This window comes from Pipistrellus kuhlii, unplaced genomic scaffold, assembly GCF_014108245.1.
Source record: "Pipistrellus kuhlii isolate mPipKuh1 unplaced genomic scaffold, mPipKuh1.p scaffold_m20_p_15, whole genome shotgun sequence".
Classification (NCBI taxonomy): domain Eukaryota; kingdom Metazoa; phylum Chordata; class Mammalia; order Chiroptera; family Vespertilionidae; genus Pipistrellus; species Pipistrellus kuhlii.
In genome coordinates, this window is record NW_023425460.1 from 44,226,143 (window position 1) to 44,244,244 (window position 18,102).

The 18,102-nt window shown below is 58.3% G+C and overlaps 1 protein-coding gene across 18 annotated transcripts in view; it reads right to left on the minus strand.

Moving 5' to 3' along the window:
• Positions 1-18,102, minus strand: part of JAKMIP3 (Janus kinase and microtubule interacting protein 3) — a 40,035-nt gene that overhangs the window by 12,645 nt on the left and 9,288 nt on the right. For 5 of the 18 annotated variants that reach the window (XM_036439286.2, XM_045582170.1, XM_036439284.2 and 2 more), the window contains exons 2-14: positions 15,108-15,350; positions 13,642-14,139; positions 9,421-9,636; positions 7,934-8,053; positions 7,321-7,467; positions 5,957-6,088; positions 5,330-5,365; positions 4,463-4,522; positions 2,771-2,899; positions 2,438-2,566; positions 1,357-1,440; positions 1,035-1,097; positions 738-836 (exon numbers count right to left, since the gene is read on the minus strand). In XM_036439286.2, the coding sequence (XP_036295179.1) occupies positions 738-836; positions 1,035-1,097; positions 1,357-1,440; positions 2,438-2,566; positions 2,771-2,899; positions 4,463-4,522; positions 5,330-5,365; positions 5,957-6,088; positions 7,321-7,467; positions 7,934-8,053; positions 9,421-9,636; positions 13,642-14,139; positions 15,108-15,242 (1,848 nt within the window). In that variant the 5' untranslated portion in view covers positions 15,243-15,350. Of the gene's footprint in view, positions 1-737; positions 837-1,034; positions 1,098-1,356; positions 1,441-2,437; positions 2,567-2,770; positions 2,900-4,462; positions 4,523-5,329; positions 5,366-5,956; positions 6,089-7,320; positions 7,468-7,933; positions 8,054-9,420; positions 9,637-13,641; positions 14,140-15,107; positions 15,354-18,102 lie in introns of those variants that run through there. The other 13 variants (XM_045582169.1, XM_045582168.1, XM_045582172.1 and 10 more) reach the window with 6 other exon arrangements.

The following is an 18,102-nucleotide window of genomic DNA, read 5'->3' on the forward strand; positions in this document are numbered from 1 at the left end:
CGGAGCGCCCAGCCCAGGCGGGCCCTCGGGGCTTGATCAGGCACCGGGAACCCCAACTGACTTGGGGGGCTGTATCCCACAGGCCTGCCCAGAGCAGTTCCCCAGGACAGCGGCTGGTGCTGCTGTGTCCTCAGCCAGGACCACATGCAAGAGTCCTGAGGCCAAGGAAACTGTCACACACAGGGAGCCACACAGCCTTCCTGCACCCCAGGGAGGTAGAGGGGGCCACCCTGAGGGCCAACTCCATCTGGACTCAACCTGCTTCCTCAGTGGGCAAGTGGGGACCCTACACCCCCACCTCAGGTGACCAGGAAACAGACCGTGGGAATGAGGGTGCAGAGAAACAAAGCAAAGATGGGCCTCAGTGTCATACAAGACGGTGGTCGTCCCGCCAGCGAGGGTCATGACCTCCTTGTCACCAGGTGTCCTAAAGGCGGCAGGACTCAGAAGGGGCCCTGGAGCTGTGTGCAGGTGCCAGCAGGACAGATGCCCACCCAGGTCACTGCCGCCCTGCCTCAGATGTGGACCTCATGTCCCAGCTGCCCTGGCAGGCGGGCATCTGGTCACTCACTGCCTGGCACCCTCATGCAAGGAGATGCACCCTTTCCAACCCAGCCTTTTGGGGTTGTGCGTCAGGGAGGCGGAGAGAGGGGCCGGCTCAGCCCTCCATCTCCCCAGCCCCACAGGCAACCCCTCGGGCCTCTCTGCGCACGCCCCGCACCCCACCCCCAGCGCACCTCCAGTTCCAGGATCCGGAATTCCAGCAGCTCGTTCTGGTCTTTCACATCCTGGACGTCGTGTTTTAACCGAGCCTCTTGCGTCTCCATCTGCTTAATCTGTAAAAAGAAAAGGTGGGCGAGACACTGGAGGTCATGTGAGGTCAACTCCCCGCCTTTCCCAACAGCCTCTGGGGATGGTGACCGGCCTGGGGGCCTGACCCAGAGCCCAGCCTGCGGGGACCCGCACGCTTCGGTGAGCAGAGAAATGGCGCTTTTCCTAGGGGACCGGCCAGGCTCCAGGACGGGTCAGCGCACCTTTTCCACAAGCTCTTGGTTTCTCCGGTACAGGGCTTGCTTCTCTTCAATCCACTTCATGTCCTTGAAAATGAAACGGACATGGAGGAGTCAATGCACTGCAGGACAAAACCATAAACTCAACATTTCAATCACGACTCAGCGGAGCAGAGGGTTTGACAGACGGACGCAGCATCCAGCTCCTGAAGCAGCCACCTCATAATTGTCACCCTCCTAACGACACCCCATGGCATCATCCACCCTCTTGGGGGTCCCGGATGGAGACAGGAGGGGACAGCCCTGCTTCGGTCAGACCCGCGTGCCCCCCTGTGGACGCACTCACCTGTCCCTCCTCGGCCAGGGCCTTCTCCAGGTCCTCTATCTGAGTCTGCGCTCTCTGCACTTCTGCTTGGAGCTGCTCACGGGTCTGTGGGACAGGAGGGGAGACATCAGATTTTCCCTAAGAGCCAGGACATGCCCGCATGACGGAGGTTTAGAGGCGGGGAAGTGGCCGTTAGCGCTTTGCAAGGATGCTCCGTCAGGAAGGACTTCCCGCTTCCTTGAAGCGAGGCCCTCACTCCATACGGGGGTGATCTGTGATTCCTTCTGAGGGACTGTTAGGGAAATCCTCCAGTGCAGGGTCAAACTGCCAAGGAGGACTGGGCCTGCTGGGTGCGGGCCAGGGCTGGTCCAGTCCCCGATGACAGTGTGGCCAGCAAAGCAATCGCCAGCCCCGACAGAGCCTTCCCTTTAACATGGCGCCCGCTGCTGGCCCTGGGTTCCCTCCTTTCCGGAGCCTCCCCCTTGTTTACAAAACCAGCCACCTCAGTGCCACCTGCGCCTCCTGTGAGTTAATCCCTCTGGTGTCCAAACCACAGGGCGCTCCTGCTCCCCTGGGCACCGTTTCCAGGGCAAATGGATGAAAGCGTTTGGGGCCAGCTGGGCACGGGGCCTGGGGGGGCCCTCAGCTCGGGGCCTCCTCTCCCCTAAAGGGCAGCGGGTGGGCGCAGCATCTGAGCTCAGCATGTGCTGGATGAGTGCATAATCTCAGCAAATGTCAAAACCTGAGCTCAACTGCTGGCCCTCCCTCACCCCTGGCCTTCGCTGCCAGGTGTGCAAGGAAGGGGACCTCACCCTCAAGGAGCTGCAGGCCCTGTGGCCCCCCCCTCCCCCGGAGCAAGGCCTACTGCTCTCTGGAGGTTCCTCAGCACCCCTGTACCCAGCACAGCTCTGCCAGACCCAGCCCAGGCGAGCCAGCACCGGCTCCCAAATACTGGTTCCTAGTGGTCTGGGCACAGGCCACCCTGACGGGGGCAGTGAAGGGCCCGGGGGAGGGGGGCGGGGGGAAAGTGGGGTGGTGCCTATGTCCCTGCCGCGGCCGGGGTCGAGTGGGGCGGTCCCACTGGAGTGGAAGTCAGTTAGACCTTAACTTCTCGCTCTGCGTCCAGCGTCCCTCCGACCTGCTCCTGCAGCAAGGCGTACGCGCGCTGCAGGGCCTGGTACTCCATGGTCAGCTGCCGGAACCGCAGCTCCGTCTCCTCCTTGGCCATGCCCTGGAGAGGCGCAGACACAGCGTTAGTGCCTGGCCATGACCTGGGGGCCTGGGAGGTGAGTCTGAGGCCCAGAGTGTGGGTGGCCGAGACCAGGGCCCCGCTGGGCTCCCACCTGGAGAGGCAGGTGGCTGCTGCTGCCTCCTGGGGCCCAACTGGACCCCGAAGGGATCGCTTTTCATAAACAAGCCCTGCCCGCCCCGTTACCTCCTCCAGGTCGTCGTCCGGGGTGCAGGGGGTTTGGTCCGTCCTGTCGGTTTGGTAGGATATGGAGGAGCCGTCCGATTCCAGGGAAGCCTCCTCATCGTACCCGAAGAAGGTCTCCACCACCACCGGCTTCGGTCAAAGGGACAGTGTGAGTTCGTACCAGCCGGGCTGAGCGCCAGCCCCAGGGGCCTCTCGCCGCTCCTGCCGGCTCCTCTGCTGCCCAGCTGTGGGCCAGCTGCAGGGCCACACCCCGGGGCACCCCAGGCTTCATCGCGGCTGCCCAACCTCAGGGCAAGGGGTTGCCACGTGGTCCTTCTGGAAGAGGGGCTGGCGAAGGGCCAAGGGGCCGGAGGTCTGGAAGAGGTGGGCCATCTGCACGGCAGGGACTGAGCACGGCATGGGGACCAGCTCTGCGGGGCCCAGGGCAGCGGCACTCGGATGCTGCTGTGCAGGTGACATGACTCAGGACTAACAGCGGGCACTAGCCTGGCGTTCAGCACGTGGCCCGGTGTCTAATGACTCATGTTCATTGTGTTTTCAAAGCATCGTCCTCGGCAGCTCAGAATAAAAGTAAAAACAAGCACCTTCCCCAGCTCATGGGAGAGCCCTGCCTGAGGGACGCCCCACAGCTCACCCAGGCTCCCCTCCCCGCCAGACCTTGCATGTGCCAGCTCATGGCCGGTCCCCTGGACCAGTCAACCGATGCCACATCCTCGGCCCCCAAGCCTGTCCTGCCCACTGATGGCTCCTGACTGTCCCTCTCTCATTTCACAGAGCACCTGGCCCAGGGGGAGAGTGTGAACCTCCCCCGCCCGTCCACGTCGCTGGGACCTGCTGTCGGCCTCTCGGCCTCAGAGCCCTAAGTACCTGCAACTGGCCTACACCTCTCACACCTCCACGGGCCTCTCTCTGGCTCACATGAAGGTCACGGCTGATTGTTCAAAACCAAACAAAAATCACACGCGCTCTGCAAAAAGCAGGACATGAGCCAGGTGCTTAGGAAATGTCTCCCAGATCCCAGCTAAGAAACATCACAGGTTTGTCACAAAGGATCGTGCAGCAGAGAAATCACCCAGGTCTTCGAGGGAGGGGCCTGCGTGGCGCCTGCGGGTGGGGGTGGGGTGGGGCCTGCAGCCTACAGGGCCTCAGGGCCTCAGGGTCCCAGGCAGGTTCCTCCCCTCCTTCTTATTATCATGAGTTCATATCTTGTCTTGAAAATGTTAAAGAAATAAGGCTGGCCCTAGCTGGTGTGGCTCAGTGGATAGAGCATCGGCGTGCAGACCAAAGGGTCCTGGGTTCGATTCTGGTCAAGGGCATGTTCCTCAGTTCCAGGCTCCTCCCCAGCCTGGGCCCTGGCTGGGGTGCGTGCAGGAGGCAACCACTCAATGGGTCTCTCTCACATCAGTGTTTCTCTCTGTCTTTCCCTCTCTCTTCCACTCTCTCTAAAAAATAAATGGAAAAATATCCTCGAGTGAGAATTAAAAAAAAGAAAAAGAAATAAGGCTGGATTTTTAAATTTGAAAATATGAACCGAATTATTTCCTTTGGGTCCTGCTTTGGTTCTACCACAGAAAAATTTTTTAGAAATAATGAAATCATTTTCTTTTCACGCCCAAAGGAAGCAATTCATCCCCCATACCCTGCTTTTAAAACACGTTTTAGGTGCAGCTACGCCGATGCCCTCGCACTGACCTTGGGCAGCTTGGCCATCTTCTTCCTCTGCTTCCGAAACCTCAAAAGCTTGTCGCGCTCCTGCAGAAGCCAGTTGAAGAGATGCTTTTGAGTAATTGCACAGCTCCATCCGTTTCACACGCACGGACAAGGTTCCGTGCCAGCACGGGTGGGTGGGTGTGGACAGGCTGGCGTGCCGGCCACACCGACATGAACACGCCAAGCCCACAGCCTGCTCGGGGGGGGGGGGGGGGCGCAGGGGTGGGCAGCTCGTCCCCGCTCCTCGGGCTGGAGGGCCTGGCCTGTGTGGGTGGCTCGGTCACCACCCTCATCGGTCCCCCAGCTTCTTTGATGTGGTGCTTGGCTGGGGGGCCCACGTGGGGGACAGGGGATTCGAATGGCAGCAACAGAAATGGGACCCGTGGGGACAGATGAGCCAGCCCCTGCGTCCTCTGAGCAGCTGCCTACAGACGGGGAGCCCACAGATGTGGGCGTGGACCCCCTGAATGTGTGAGGAGGCCAGTGACCTGCTGCTCTCGGGGAGCGAGGCTGCATCTTTGTGACGGTGACCAAATCCACCAGTCCCAGCCCGTGGGTGCATGCCGGCAGGGCTGGGGAACCCTGGTGGGGGGAAGGGCCCAGAGAGGAGGGCCCTCCGACCGCGGGTTGACTAAGTGAGTTGGTACTGGGCAGAGCTGGTGGCCCCTGGACAGGTGGGCATTCTCGGCCACCACGGCAAAGCCTCAGGGCAGGTAGCGCTGTGGCCACAAAATCCACCTGGGAGCTGGCACGGCCACTTGTCCGGCCTGGAAGGAGCCATGGGCACAGGGATCCCGGGAACGGGGCACCAGAGAGAGTGTTCGGACAGGCAGTGCCAAGTGTACTTACTAGCACGCTCTTCACATAGCCGGCCGTCTCCAGCGCCTGGAAGAGAGGACATTCATTCTCCTGGAGACTCAGAGAGCAGACCCCAGAGTCCTGCACCCCCAAACCTCTGGCGCTTCCTGACTGCAGTATGGCGTCCCTCCCCGCCGACCTGCCCTGAGAGGGGCGGCCTCATTCGGCCCCGATGGGCCTCCCTCCCACCCTCAGCTGACCCCCAGCCCCGTGGCCTGCGAAAGCACCCAGGGCCCTCAGTGCAGGGCGAACTGGCCTTTTGAAACGTGTGTGATTTTTCCCTTTCCTGTTCCGCCATAAGTTCTTATAACTTTGATTTGGGGTCCTGCCTCCAGAACGGGGAGGGAATCTGTGGCGGTGGTTTTGAGCCCCGGGTGGTGGTCACCGTGGCCCCAGCACTGGTGTTGTGGCTCCTGACACCACTGGTCCGGAGGGGGCCACCTCCAGTGTGACCGGTGCAGGGACCCAGCCAAGAAGACCCCAGGGAGAGGCCGGGAGGACAAACAACCCCATCTCCCATGGGGCTCCTTTAGGCAGACCCCCAGGGGCAAGGGGCTGGGGTGGGGGGAGCCTCCAGGGGGCAGCGCAGAGAAGTGGGGGAAAGGAGCTGGGGGGCACCTTGGACAGCTCGTCGATGAGGTTCTGCTGCTCCACGATTTGGAGTTTCAGGAAGTCAATCTCTCTCTCATCTTGACTCTGATCCAGGTCGTTGAGGGAACTGGGTCTCCTTATGATGCCGGCTCTTTGTCTCTGAAAAGCCAACCAGACCACGTCACTCCCGGGGAGGAGCAGGGCAGTCCGACTGGGCGACGGGCAGCCAGGGTCCTCCCCTCTCCGCTCAGACCCCGGAGCGGCCCGCTTGGAGCCTGGGAAATCGAGGCTGCGTCTTAGCACCTGAAACAGGAAGGGCTCAGAGCCCATGGGGAGACATGTGAGCCGTCCGTGCCAGTTCACAGCCCACAGCCGTTCCCAACGTCACAGTGTAAAAAGAGGGGATTCTGCCCTAACCGGTTTGGCTCAGTGGATAGAGCTTCAGCCTGCGGACTCAAGGGTCCTTGGTTCGATTCCGGTCAGGGCCTGTACCTTGGTTGGGGCACATCCCCAGTAGGGGGTATGCAGGAGGCAGCTGATCCATGTTTCTCTCTCATTGATGTTTCTAACTGTCTACCCCTCTCCCTTTCCTCTGTAAAAAAATCAATTTTAGCCAAGACCGGTTTGGCTCAATGGATAGAGCGTCGGCTTGGGGACTGAAGGGTCCCGGGTTTGATTCCGGTCAGGGGCATGTACCTTGGTTGCAGGCATATCCCCAGTAGGGGGTGTGCAAGAGGCAGCTGGTCGATGACACTCTCTCTCATCGATGTTTCTAACTCTCTATCTCTCTCCCTTCCCCTCTGTACAAAATCAATAAAAAAATATATTAAAAATAATAATAATAAAAAAATAATTAAAAAATCAATTTTATATATATATTTTTTTTTATTTATTTTTTTTTAGAGGTTCTGCACAGGGGTATGTGGAGGGCAATCCTCCCACCTCCCCCTTTCTCACATCCCTGGTTAAGCTCTCACTCAGGGCCTCTGGGGCCCTCAGGGGCAGAACAAACACACCCGACACCAGCTAATCACCCCACCTGCTTGGTGGTGGCAGCAGTAGTGGGGCACCCCTGGCCCCCTGGTCAGTGCCCCCTGCCCGGTCGGTTGTTCCTTTCTCTCGCAGCCAGTCCTGAGCTCCCATCACCTCTGTCCCAGGTACTCGGAGTTGGAAGGCGGCCTGGGGGTGGGGGTGTGACTGCTCAGAATCTTACTCCGTGTCACTCCCCAGGCAGGCGACACCCTGCCCTCAAGAGCCCAGACCCTCAGCTACGGTCCTGGCAGGTAGTTCCTATCCCCACAGGACTCCAGGGACCGGGAGCGTGTAAGACCGTGTGGTGAGGTTGTCATGGTTACCCTCCTGTGGCTGACGGACAGGTCAGGGCCCCTTACCATTTCTATGTTCTCCTGAGTGACAAACTTCAACTTGTTTTCCATTCGACGCAGCGTGTGAGACAGACTCTCGTTTTTCCGAGAGAGCCGCTTGTTTTTATCCAGCAGAGGCTTGTACTGGCTTTCAGCTTCTCTCAAACGCTTTAGCTGAAAGACACCATTAGTTACAAGCACAATTTTTTTAGGCGTGACAGAGAAGCAGCCGGTCCCCCGACGGAACCTGCAGGCTGAGCAGAACTAGCTTGGCGACAGCGAAGGGTTGGAGTCGAACCCGATAAGAGCTGTAGAACCAGGACCCCCGGGGAGCCCTGGGCGGCCCTCATCCAGGGACAAGCCACTCAGAAACCCCAGCGGCTGCAGGGACTGACGGAGATGGCGCCGCTGAAGGCTGAGGTCCTCAGACAACGTGAAGAACGGAGGATACTTTTGCCCCATAATACAGAGCAGGGAGCAGCCAACCTGCAGCTGAGGCCCATATCTGGCCCTCAACCTGGTTTTGTTAACACGGTTTTATTGAAACAGCCAAGAGGCCTGGACACGAGCCCGCCCTTGTCACCATCGCTCCTTTCCACGGGGATTTTGGAAGTCCAGCCTACCCTGCCCTGCCGCTCACCAGCTCATTCCTCTCTTCCGACAGCAAGGCGTTCCGGTCCTCGAGTTTCCGAATGATGCCGCTTAGCTCTGCGATTTTAAGTTGGAAACGCCGGGCATCCTTTTCATCCAACTGCTGTTCCTAAAACAGAAATCCACTGCAAACAACTGCTCGTAGATGCGGACGGAGAAACCTCTGCAAACCCCAGCACGGCGCAGAGACCAGAGCACTTTCAGGTCACGATGGCCGGAGACGCTGGCTGGGCGGTGGGCGAGGGACCCTCCTAGGGGCTGGAGCGCCATGGTGGCAAGCCGTGAGATGGGACAGAATGCAGGAGCAGAAATGTCCAGAAAATGAAAATGTGGAAGGTGAGGGCATGCAAAGGCAGGCACCGCGGCCACAGCGACCCAGAAAGCATCGGAACTGGCCCACGCACGCCTCAGTCTCTGCCGTCTGCCCCTTGGGCAGGGTCTGCCCCCCAGGCGGGAATCACCTCCCTAGCATTCTAAAGTGAGCACATTGGACTCACGACTCTCAAAAGCGGCTTCCCCAAGATTATGCTCCTGAAAGGTCACTTTGGAACTTTGGGCAAAAATCCGTGACAACATTGTTATGCGGTTTGAGACCTCTGGGGCTGGCACAGTCTAGCCGGGGTCAGCCCAGGGCAGGCGCTGTCTACTCCAGCTCCGCCATGTATAACAGGACGATCGAATGTCACTTTCTATCCTCAAATGTCACCGTCCCAGGGCTGGCTCAGCTCACACACGGTTTTGTCCTGCAGCAAACGGGTGCCCAGGAGGACGGAGGGATGCTTCCTCACTCAGCAGGTGCAGGAGAGGCTAGGGGCAGGCCCAGAGGACCTCCTGGAGGGTCCTTGGAATTCAGGCCCTCCCTCCTCACCACCCCCCGACTTCCCAGGACCACCCAAGAGGGCTCTGAATGAGCAGCGGCAAAGAGGAGATGAGTGACGTCACAGCCGGGCAGCTGCTGGCCCTGTGCCATCCTGGAGGGCCAGGGAGGAGCAGGCCAGTGTCCCGGTGACATGGAAAGCCGGTGGGCGGGCAATGGGTGACGCGAATGGCGGAAATCACTGCACGGGGGTCAAGTTCAGGATGAGGGGAGCAGAAGGCAAAGCCTGTGTGTGGACAGGGAAGCAGCTCAGCCTCGTGTCCCACCAGCCCGGGCAGGAGCCAGCACCAGGGCCCCTCCTCAACCTGGGAGCTCGGTGGCTCAGAGGGGCTCCAGCGGGGAGCCCAAAGTTTTGGGGGGTCCATGGCAGGGGGACCCTGTGAAGGCAGGGCTACCCACTACGTTAACAGGGAAGGAAGGACAAAGGCTGCCCGCCCTCTCAGCCACGCCAGAGAGCCGAGGGGCCCGGGGCCCGGCTGGCGGGCTGCTGGCACGGTTGGCGTTCCAAGGCTGGGAGAGCTCAGGCTCTGGACACGGGCTGGGGGAGCTTCCCCGCAGGGACACGCAGCCGCACGTGTGCGAGACGGGGAGGTGCTTACAGGGCTTCCCGAGTGGTCTGAGGCGTCTCCTGCACCGCTGGCACAAGGAAGTTCCCGTCTGGGGCTGCCCAGGTGCCGGTCAGCCTCTCTGACCTGGGACAGCTGCTCATCGAGAGCCTCCTTTTGGAGCTGCAGTCTCTGAGCATGCCCGGCTTGAATCCCTAACTCTCTCTCCAGCACGAAGACTGCTCTGTCCTTAAATTTTATCTCCTCCATCTACAAGGAGAACAGAACACAATCACACAGGCAGGCAGGATGCAGATCTGTTACCATAGCGACAGGCAGAATGCACAAGCATCAGGAGGGGTCCCCCCCACACACACATACGGCAGCCCTCCCCACTCTCCCTGTGCTCCACCTCCTAACAGCTGTGAGGAGCCACCTGCCTCCCAGATCCCCTCCGGGCGCCATGGGTGTGTCTGAGGCCAAAGGTGGGCTTCCCCCAGAGGGGAGGGCAGAACCAACCTCACCGCTGCCCGCCCCTCAGACACGCAGGCGCAGGTGGCATGGGCATCGTTACAAACGATGCCAGGTTTGCAAGAAGGCTCGGTTTAAAACGTATTTTGAACAGCAGAGTGGGAGAGGATGTCTCGTTGCTTTGTGTGCTGTTTAAGGTTACAGTAAGCTAATAAATCAGCCATCTGCTGAAGTCAGCTTGGAAACAAAGAGATGAGATGTCTAATTAGCCCAGCTCGCAGAATTCATGGGGAAGCGGTGAACTGAATAGAAAAAAAAAATCCTTAATTGCTAAATTCCCATTTATTGGAACTCACTGAAATGCAGAGGCAACACAGTCAATTATGGAAACAGAGGCCAGTGGAGAGGAAACCAGATTAACACGCTGCTATATCCTGTAGACTCCACAGTCAATGTGGAGACTCTCCTTTATCATTTCTTGTTTGTTTTTTAAAATATATTTTATTGATTTTTTTACAGAGAGGAAGGGAGGGGGATAGAGAGTTAGAAATATCAATGAGAGAGAAACATCGATCAGCTGCCTCCTGTACACTCCCTACTGGGGATGTGCCCACAACCAAGGTACATGCCCTTGACCAGAATCGAAAGGGGACCTTTCAGTCCGCAGGCCAACGCCCTATCCACTGAGCCAAACCAGTTTCAGCTCCTTTATCATTTTGGTGTTCTTTCCCCCCACTGTCCCCAGAAGTGGGACGCTAGGTCCCAGGGCCATTTCTGGCCAAATTTTCACTCCAAGCGGAAGGGAAGTGACGGGCCTGTTCCATGCCTGCCTGGCTCTGATGTGTTCTGTGAGCTCAGCCAGGTCTCCCTTCCCCGCCGAGACTGTACAGAAGAGTCATGGGCCAAGAAAGGTCCAGTTGCTCTTGAAGAACAAAGCCAGAGAACACTCCTCCAGAAATCAAGACTTACGATAAAAGCGAGAATAATTTAAAAATGAACTCGAAGAAGGGCTGTGATAGAACAAACTAGAAAGCCCACTCCTATAATAATGAAGTAGCCTGTGGGTTGGGGGAAAGGTGGTCTTTTTCATAAGGGCTGCTGTAACAGTTGTATATCCCTGTGGAAGACGTATAACCGGACCCCCACCTTATAGCACGCACGCGCGCGCACACACATAAACCCAGGCACGGCCAATACCTATGCATGAAAGATAATGTTCTTAAAAGATAACACTTCATGGCTCCAGAATAAAAAATTTCTTAAACAAGACATAATAAGCACCAGCCATACATAAAAAGATCAACCAATTAGGCCACTTTAGAATGTACAGTTTTAGATTGCAAAACGCCACCACCAAGAACAGAGAAAGCTTCCCCAGGGTGAGGAAGGGGCTTGCATTTCCGTATACATTTTAGAATCAGCTTCAGAAAAGCCTGCTGGGATCGACAGGCTTTGTTTGCTCCTTATATTAATCTGGGGAGAAATGCCACCTAACAATGCCCAGCTTCCAATCCATGAATGTGGAATGTCTACTTATTTGTTCAGTTCTCCAGTCCATGAACATGGAATCTCTATCTTTGTTTGTTCAGCTCACCAATCCATGAGCATGGAATGCCTCTTTGTTTATGCAGCTCACTTCTAGTTTCTCTCAGTCGAGTAGTGTAGTTTTCAGAGTTCAAGTCTTGCACATCTTTTGTTAAACTTCTAAATATTTTATTCTTTTTTATGCCATCATGAGTGGAATTTTTAAACATTTAATTTGAATTGTTACTACTAAATAAAAATACAAACGATGGTTGCATATTGATCTTTTGTCCTAAAACCTTACTGAATTCATTTAAAAGTTCTTTTGGGCCGAGACCGGTTTGGCTCAATGGATAGAGTGTCGGCTTGGGGACTGAAGGGACCGGGGTTCGATTCCAGTCAAAGGCATGTACCTTGGTTGCGGGCACATCCCCAGTAGGGGGTGTGCAAGAGGCAGCTGATCGATGACTCTCTCTCATCGATGTTTCTAACTCTCTATCTCTCTCCCTTCCTCTCTGTACAAAATCAATAAAATATATTTTTTTAAAAAAGTTCTTTTGGGGCCCGGCTGGTGTGGCTCAGTGGTTGAGCGTCGACCTATGGACCAAGAAGTTTAGGAACCAAGTTCCATTCCTGGTCAGGGCACATGCCCTGGTTGCAGGCTTGATCCTTAGTGGGGGGCATGCAGGAGGCAGAAATCAATGATTCTCTCTCATCTTTGATGTTCCTATTTCTCTCTTCCTCTTCCTTCCTCTCTGAAATCAATGTGTGTGTGTGTGTGTGTGTGTGTGTGTGTGTGTGTGTGTGTGAGTGTGTTTAAAAAAAGAGGAAGCTAAGGGGAGAATCTAATACCTGGGAGGGGACAGGTCACCACCCCAATTGTTCCCCTGAGACACTGCCCACACCGTAAATAGCAGTTCCCTCCATTTGAGTGCCCATTTGTTCCCACTGATACGGAGTCAATGTAATTTAGGGAGGCCTGGCCGGAGTCAGGGAGTGGGGGAGAGGGGGCCAGAAGAGGGGTTGAGAGGGAGGGATCAGGAAGTGAAAGCTTAAGCATGTTTTTGAGAATTTGGAACAAATACCAGGAGAACCTGCTGGAGCTGCCTCTGGGGAGTCTGCGTCAGGGGTGAGGAACCGAGGGACCTGCTGGCTCCGTGCCAGCCTTCAGTGAAGGAGAGAGGCCACCCGTCTCCTGTGAACACTGAAGCCAGCCGGTGGATTGGAGGGTATTGTGGGCTGGACAGCAGTGCAGACGTGGCACCCACAGGGCTGGGGGTGGAGCCATGGGGGGAGCACGGAAAAGAGACGCTCTGGAAAGTGCAAGGTGGAGGACACTGTGGGCCCCGAGCACACACTGGGTGGGGCGGGGGGGGGGGGGTGTCTGCCTCACAGCTCAGTTTCCCCTCGGCCATGGGTCTAGGGGGCTGCAGCCTTTCTGGGAAGTCCAAGGTGGCAGCATCGTTTGTAAAACAGAGGCCCAGGGAAGTAGGGGCTGGTGGCCTGGGAGCAGGGCCATGCCGTGTCCCATGGACGAGCATCCAGGGTGCTGGGTGTCACCAGCAGAGCCAGCCGAGTCCTAATGAATCGTACACTGGGACATGGGGCACGCCACTAACGCTGATCCCCATTCCCCCAAACCACCAAGGAGGTCCCGGCTCCAAGGGGAGAGGAGAACCGGCACAATCCCTCAGGATTCCTGAATGTTCTCTGACCCCCCCAGCCCTGGGGCTCTGAGAACACTGACTCCACGGGGCCTGCCAGGGGACACGGTCTCTGACCACGAGATGTGCAGGTGCCCATGCCTGACCTGCAAGATGGTAACTTCCCGCCATCCAGCCTCAGAGCATGCACAGGCACAGGGACAGCAGGACAGCCTGGGGGACATGCCACCCACTCTGTCCTCTGGACCCAGTGAGCTGGACAGACTGCAGAGTGTGCCCGGCGATGGGGGAAGTGACTGTGCCAGCAGAGCACGTCCCCTGCGTGGCTTGCAGCCTAACCTGCACTCTAAGGAGGGGAGGCTCTCAAAACCATTGCAGGCATCCTGTTCTGGCCCAAACGAGACACAGGAGATAAAACTGGTAGGAGATGGGCAGAGGGACGACCTCTGCTGACCGCTGGCCCTTCTGACCTTTCCTCGCATCCTCATGTCCCCAGGGCCAATAGCGATGGTGTGGGTGCCTGTGCCCAGAAGCAGGCCCAGCCCTGGCTGCCACCCCTCCCCGGTCCCCCTGCCGTCGCCGCCCCTTCCCTCCCCGCCACCTGCAGCCCACGTACCAGCCTGCGGATCTCACGCTCACACTCCTTCTTGATGCGGGAGATCTCCTCCTGGTGCAGGTGGTACACGCTCCGGATCTCCGCGGCCTTGATCTTGTCGGCCTGCATGACCACGGTCAGCGCCTCCTCCACCTGCCGCTTGGCCCCCTTGAGCTCCAGGATCTCCTGCTGCATCTTCACCTTCTCCACCTCGAAGCCCTTCTTGGCCTCCTCCTTGGCCTCGGACAGCAGCCCGGTCTTGACCTTCTCGGGGCCGCCGTCGCGCAGGGCGTGCAGCAGCGCCTGCAGCCGCTGGTTCTCGTTGTCCTTGATCTTGATGACGCGCAGCAGCTCGGCCTCGTGCTGGCGCAGCAGCGTCTCGCGCACGGCCTGCAGCTCCTTCATCTTCTCCTCGTGCAGCTTGCTCTTCAGCTCCGTGAGCAGCACCGCGTTCTTGTGCTGCTCGTGCTCGCGCACCTGCTTCAGCTCCTGGTTCTTCTCTCTCTCCACCCGGCTGACCTGCAAGACAAGAGCGAGGCGGGGTCGGCCCCGAGCAGCCCCTACCCTGGCCCAAGTCTGCACGCTGACCTTACAAAAGTTTAGTTTGCAAACTGGGTTGCTGCTTCCACTCAAGAAGGTCTCCTTAAAATGCAACTGAGGCCTCGCTGCTTTGGCTCAGTGGATAGAGCGTCAGCCTGTGGAGTGAAGGGTCCCGGGTTCGAACCTGAAAGTCAGGCAACTCAGAGAAGCAACGGGCCCCCAATAATCTGGTTCCCTCCCTGGCCAGGCCTCCTAGGAGAGATGTGTATGTGTTGGGGGAGCGGGGAGGGGACTTACAGTCTCCAGTCCACAGCGGAGGGCCTTTCAAACCCTCCAGGAGAGAAACCCCCTGGCTCCTCCCCCCCATCCTCTCCCTTCGCAGCCCCCTCCCACAGGCCCATGAGCGCTTCCTAGTACCTCCTGGGATGAGGGGCAGAGTCATGGAGAGAGGAGGGCAGTGTGGGCAGTGGGCGGTGCTGAGTGGGGCACCACCTCTGACCAGTCTCTCACCCTCCCCACCCAGGTCCCTCGTCAGAACAAGCCCAGCCTTCCCTAAGGCTGCAAGGACCCCAAGAGCTGGGCTTCTGAGTTTGGTCCCCACAGCTGTTGCCTTCAAATAGCTGAGGGCCACGCTGGACCTGGTATATTCGGGTTCGATGCCACTCTGAACACTCCAGGGGAAAGGACATTGTCCAGGGATGGTTCCCCTTGACAAGGTCCTGGGCTTGTCCTGGCAGTCAGGGCTGTTCCCACGGGGCCAGGGCCTGTGTCCTGCTGCCCCGTCCCCAGAGCTGCCTGGAGAGGCTCTGGGGAGCCAGGACCAACTGGGTAGCATTTCTGCAGAGACCTGGCTGCACCCCATACAGCCTCTGGGCTGACCCAGGGGAGGAGGGAGAGGGCGGGGAGTGGGGAGGAGTTGGGGGGGGAGCTGGGTGTGGGAAGCCCACCTTGCTCTTCTCCTGCTGCAGCTCAATCTGGATGTCCGTGAGCTTGGCCCGCAGCTCCTCGTTGGCGGCCTGCAGAGCAGCAAAGGCCTCGGCCTTGTCCCCCTTGGCTCGGCTGCCCGGGCCCTTCTTGGACATGGTGAGGGAGCCCGAGGGGCGCTGGGGCGGCCGCCGGGCTGGGCTGGGCTGTCCACGCCAAGCTGGGCAGGTGTGCCTGCTGCCGCCCCACTACATCTTCTCACTCACCTGCGGGGAAAGCACAGCTGGGTGAGCAGCCAGCCTCAGGCCTGAGCCTGGAGCCAGAGGAGGCAGGCGGGGGCCAGGCCCGCCTCTCACCTGCCCTGAGGGCGCTGGCCTGACTGCAGGCCGGTCCCAGGTGGCAGAGGCCCGGGGCCCTCCATCAGCGCCCCTGACCGGGACCCATTGGCGAGAGCCTTTACTCTCCGCCCCTTCGGTTACCTGGCTCCCGGGGGAACTAAGGGAGCCTTTCACTGCTGAGCTGCTCAAAGCCTTATATTTATGACAATATCCTCAAATCCATGACCCTGATCTTGGTTTTGAGAAGAAAGTCCTCGTGTGTTGTCCTGGTTGTCTCACATTTGGGATCCAACGGCAGAGCCAGAGGCCAGAGCGGGCACTCTGGTCTTCACCCCACCGACACGTTTCCTTAGCTCATCTCATCCATATCTCAGTCAGCAGCAGGATTATTTACTAAATGCCACGTGACCCATGTACCCTTTCCACAACCCTTTCTCTGAACGCCTGGGGAAACTGAGGCACGATGTAATGACAACTGCTTCTTTTAAAAAAAAGTGTTTATAGGATGCTATTTCCTTGTGTAGAGTGATGTCAATGGACATACTGTGATTCTTTTTTTTTTTTTAATATATTTTATTGATTTCAGAGAGGAAGAAGGAGAGAGAGATAGAAATATCTATGATGAGAGAGAATCATTGATTGGCTGCCTCCTGCACACCCCACACTGGGGATCGAGCCCACAACCCAGGCGTGTGCCCTGACTGAGAATCGCACCGTGACCTCCTGGCTCATAGGTCGACGCTCAGCCACCGAGCCAGGCCGGCCAGGCCACATTGTGATTCTTGATTAAGTTGTAAAGAGAAGGCAGCATCCACCCACAGGGCTGGTGGGTGATGAGGACTCGAGCCTTAAACAGGCCTGGTTCTCAAGATGAAGCAAGGCCCTGGCAGTCCCTCTCTCTCCCCAACCTGGAGCCAGCAGGGCCTCCCACTGGGCCGTAGTCGGTGCCCACCACACCCAGCACTAAGTGCAGTCCCAGCCGAGCCCCCGCCCCCACCCCCATGCCTGCCATTCAAGCTCCAGCTTGGCATATGCCACCAAAGAAACACCCTGTTCAGGATGAGCAATGCTGCCAGAGGGGAGCGGGACAGCGCCCCTCACAGGCAGGAGCCGGGACGCAGAGGCTCGGAGCATCTCCCTGGGAGAGTCTGCACATGCTCCTCCACCGCCAGCTCCCAGCCGGCCGGTGTGAATGTGTCTAAATATAGCAGCGGGTTCAGCAGGAATAAACCTGTGCAGAACGACCTCGGTCCTCCCCGAAAACAGCAACGCCTCTGAGCACTCACAAAGCAGCACTCCCAGGCCCAGCCCTGCCGGCCTGCGCGCTCCTCACCGTTCTCCTGGCAGACCCGGAGGCTCCGCGGGCTCTGTGACTCAGCAAACCCGGCCTTGGCTTTTCAGATGGCATTCACCACGCTGCCACTTCCTCCAGGGGAGGGCCAGCCGCGGCTCCGGCTCCGAGCAGATGCTGTGGCAGGATCGCCGGCTCCCCGGTGCATGAGAACGCCACACCCAGACTGGAGTCTCAGGAACGCCCAGCTCCTGTCCCCTGGGAGGCTGCGTAGACGGCTGCTGGTGCGGGAGGGAGCCGGCCGCTCAGCCCCCGGGGAAAGGCAGAGCCCTTGACGGGGTCCTGCGAGCTGCCCTCCTCTGTGTGCCCCGAGGGGAAGCCTGACCGAGGGGGGGGGGGGGCACGCGCCCAGGTGAAAGGACAGGTGAGAAAGGAGCAGCGCTGACTCCCTGCCCACGTGCTTGCCCGGTGTCCGGCCGCTCTCTAAGGAGAGGACCCACCCACCACTCGGGTGGGTCCTCTCCTTAGAGAACTCCCCTGGCGTCCAGGTCAACAGTATGAACGAACCTCTGCTTCAGTGTAAGTGGCGGGTGACAGAAGAAACTTGTGTCCCTTGAACTCCAAAGAGTGAAAATACACAAACACAACAGACAAATGGCGGCCAGAGCCTGGTGCAATTGTTGAGCCAGGCACGCCCCCCGAGGACACCCTGCTGGATCCGTAACAAGCCCAGATGCACGGGGGAATGTGCTCAGGGCCTGGGTTGTCCCGGTCTGTAGGGTTTCCAGCCGAAGGGCATGGAGCATCCAGCTGGCCCGGTCCAATCAGGGAAACAAGACCGCGGGGCAGAGCGCCTGGCCCAGCACAGAAACTGAGCTGCATTCGAGTCAGAACAACTGGGGGTCTCCCCACGTGGAGAACCCGTGTGAGCCTCTGAGTGAGGAGCCGGCGGCTGCTGGTCCAACGGCCGCCCCCCTCCCATTTCTAGGGGACGTGAAGCCATCTGTCCACTGTGCTGCTCTCTCCTTAATCCTGCCCCAATGACACGCTGTTGGTGGTGCCAGGTCGGAAGTCTTCGTATCTGGTAAGGCTCGTCTCTTCCTCCTTGTTCTTCAAGTTTGGCTTTTTTTGACCATTTATGCTTCTACTTGTCAGTTTGTCCCAGGCCCTGAAGACTCTGACTAGGACCCTCCTCGGTTCACGGAGAGAAGATGGACATGTCTTGGGTGCTGGGCCTCCTGCTTCGTTCCCCCTCTGCTCAGGGCTTCCTCGTGTCTCTCAAGGAAGCAGCATTTTCTCCCAAAGGCTTTACACAACCTTCGACATATGTACTCGGGTACCTGATCTGTGTGCTCCGATCACGAATGGTATTTTTGTGTATCCTTGGTG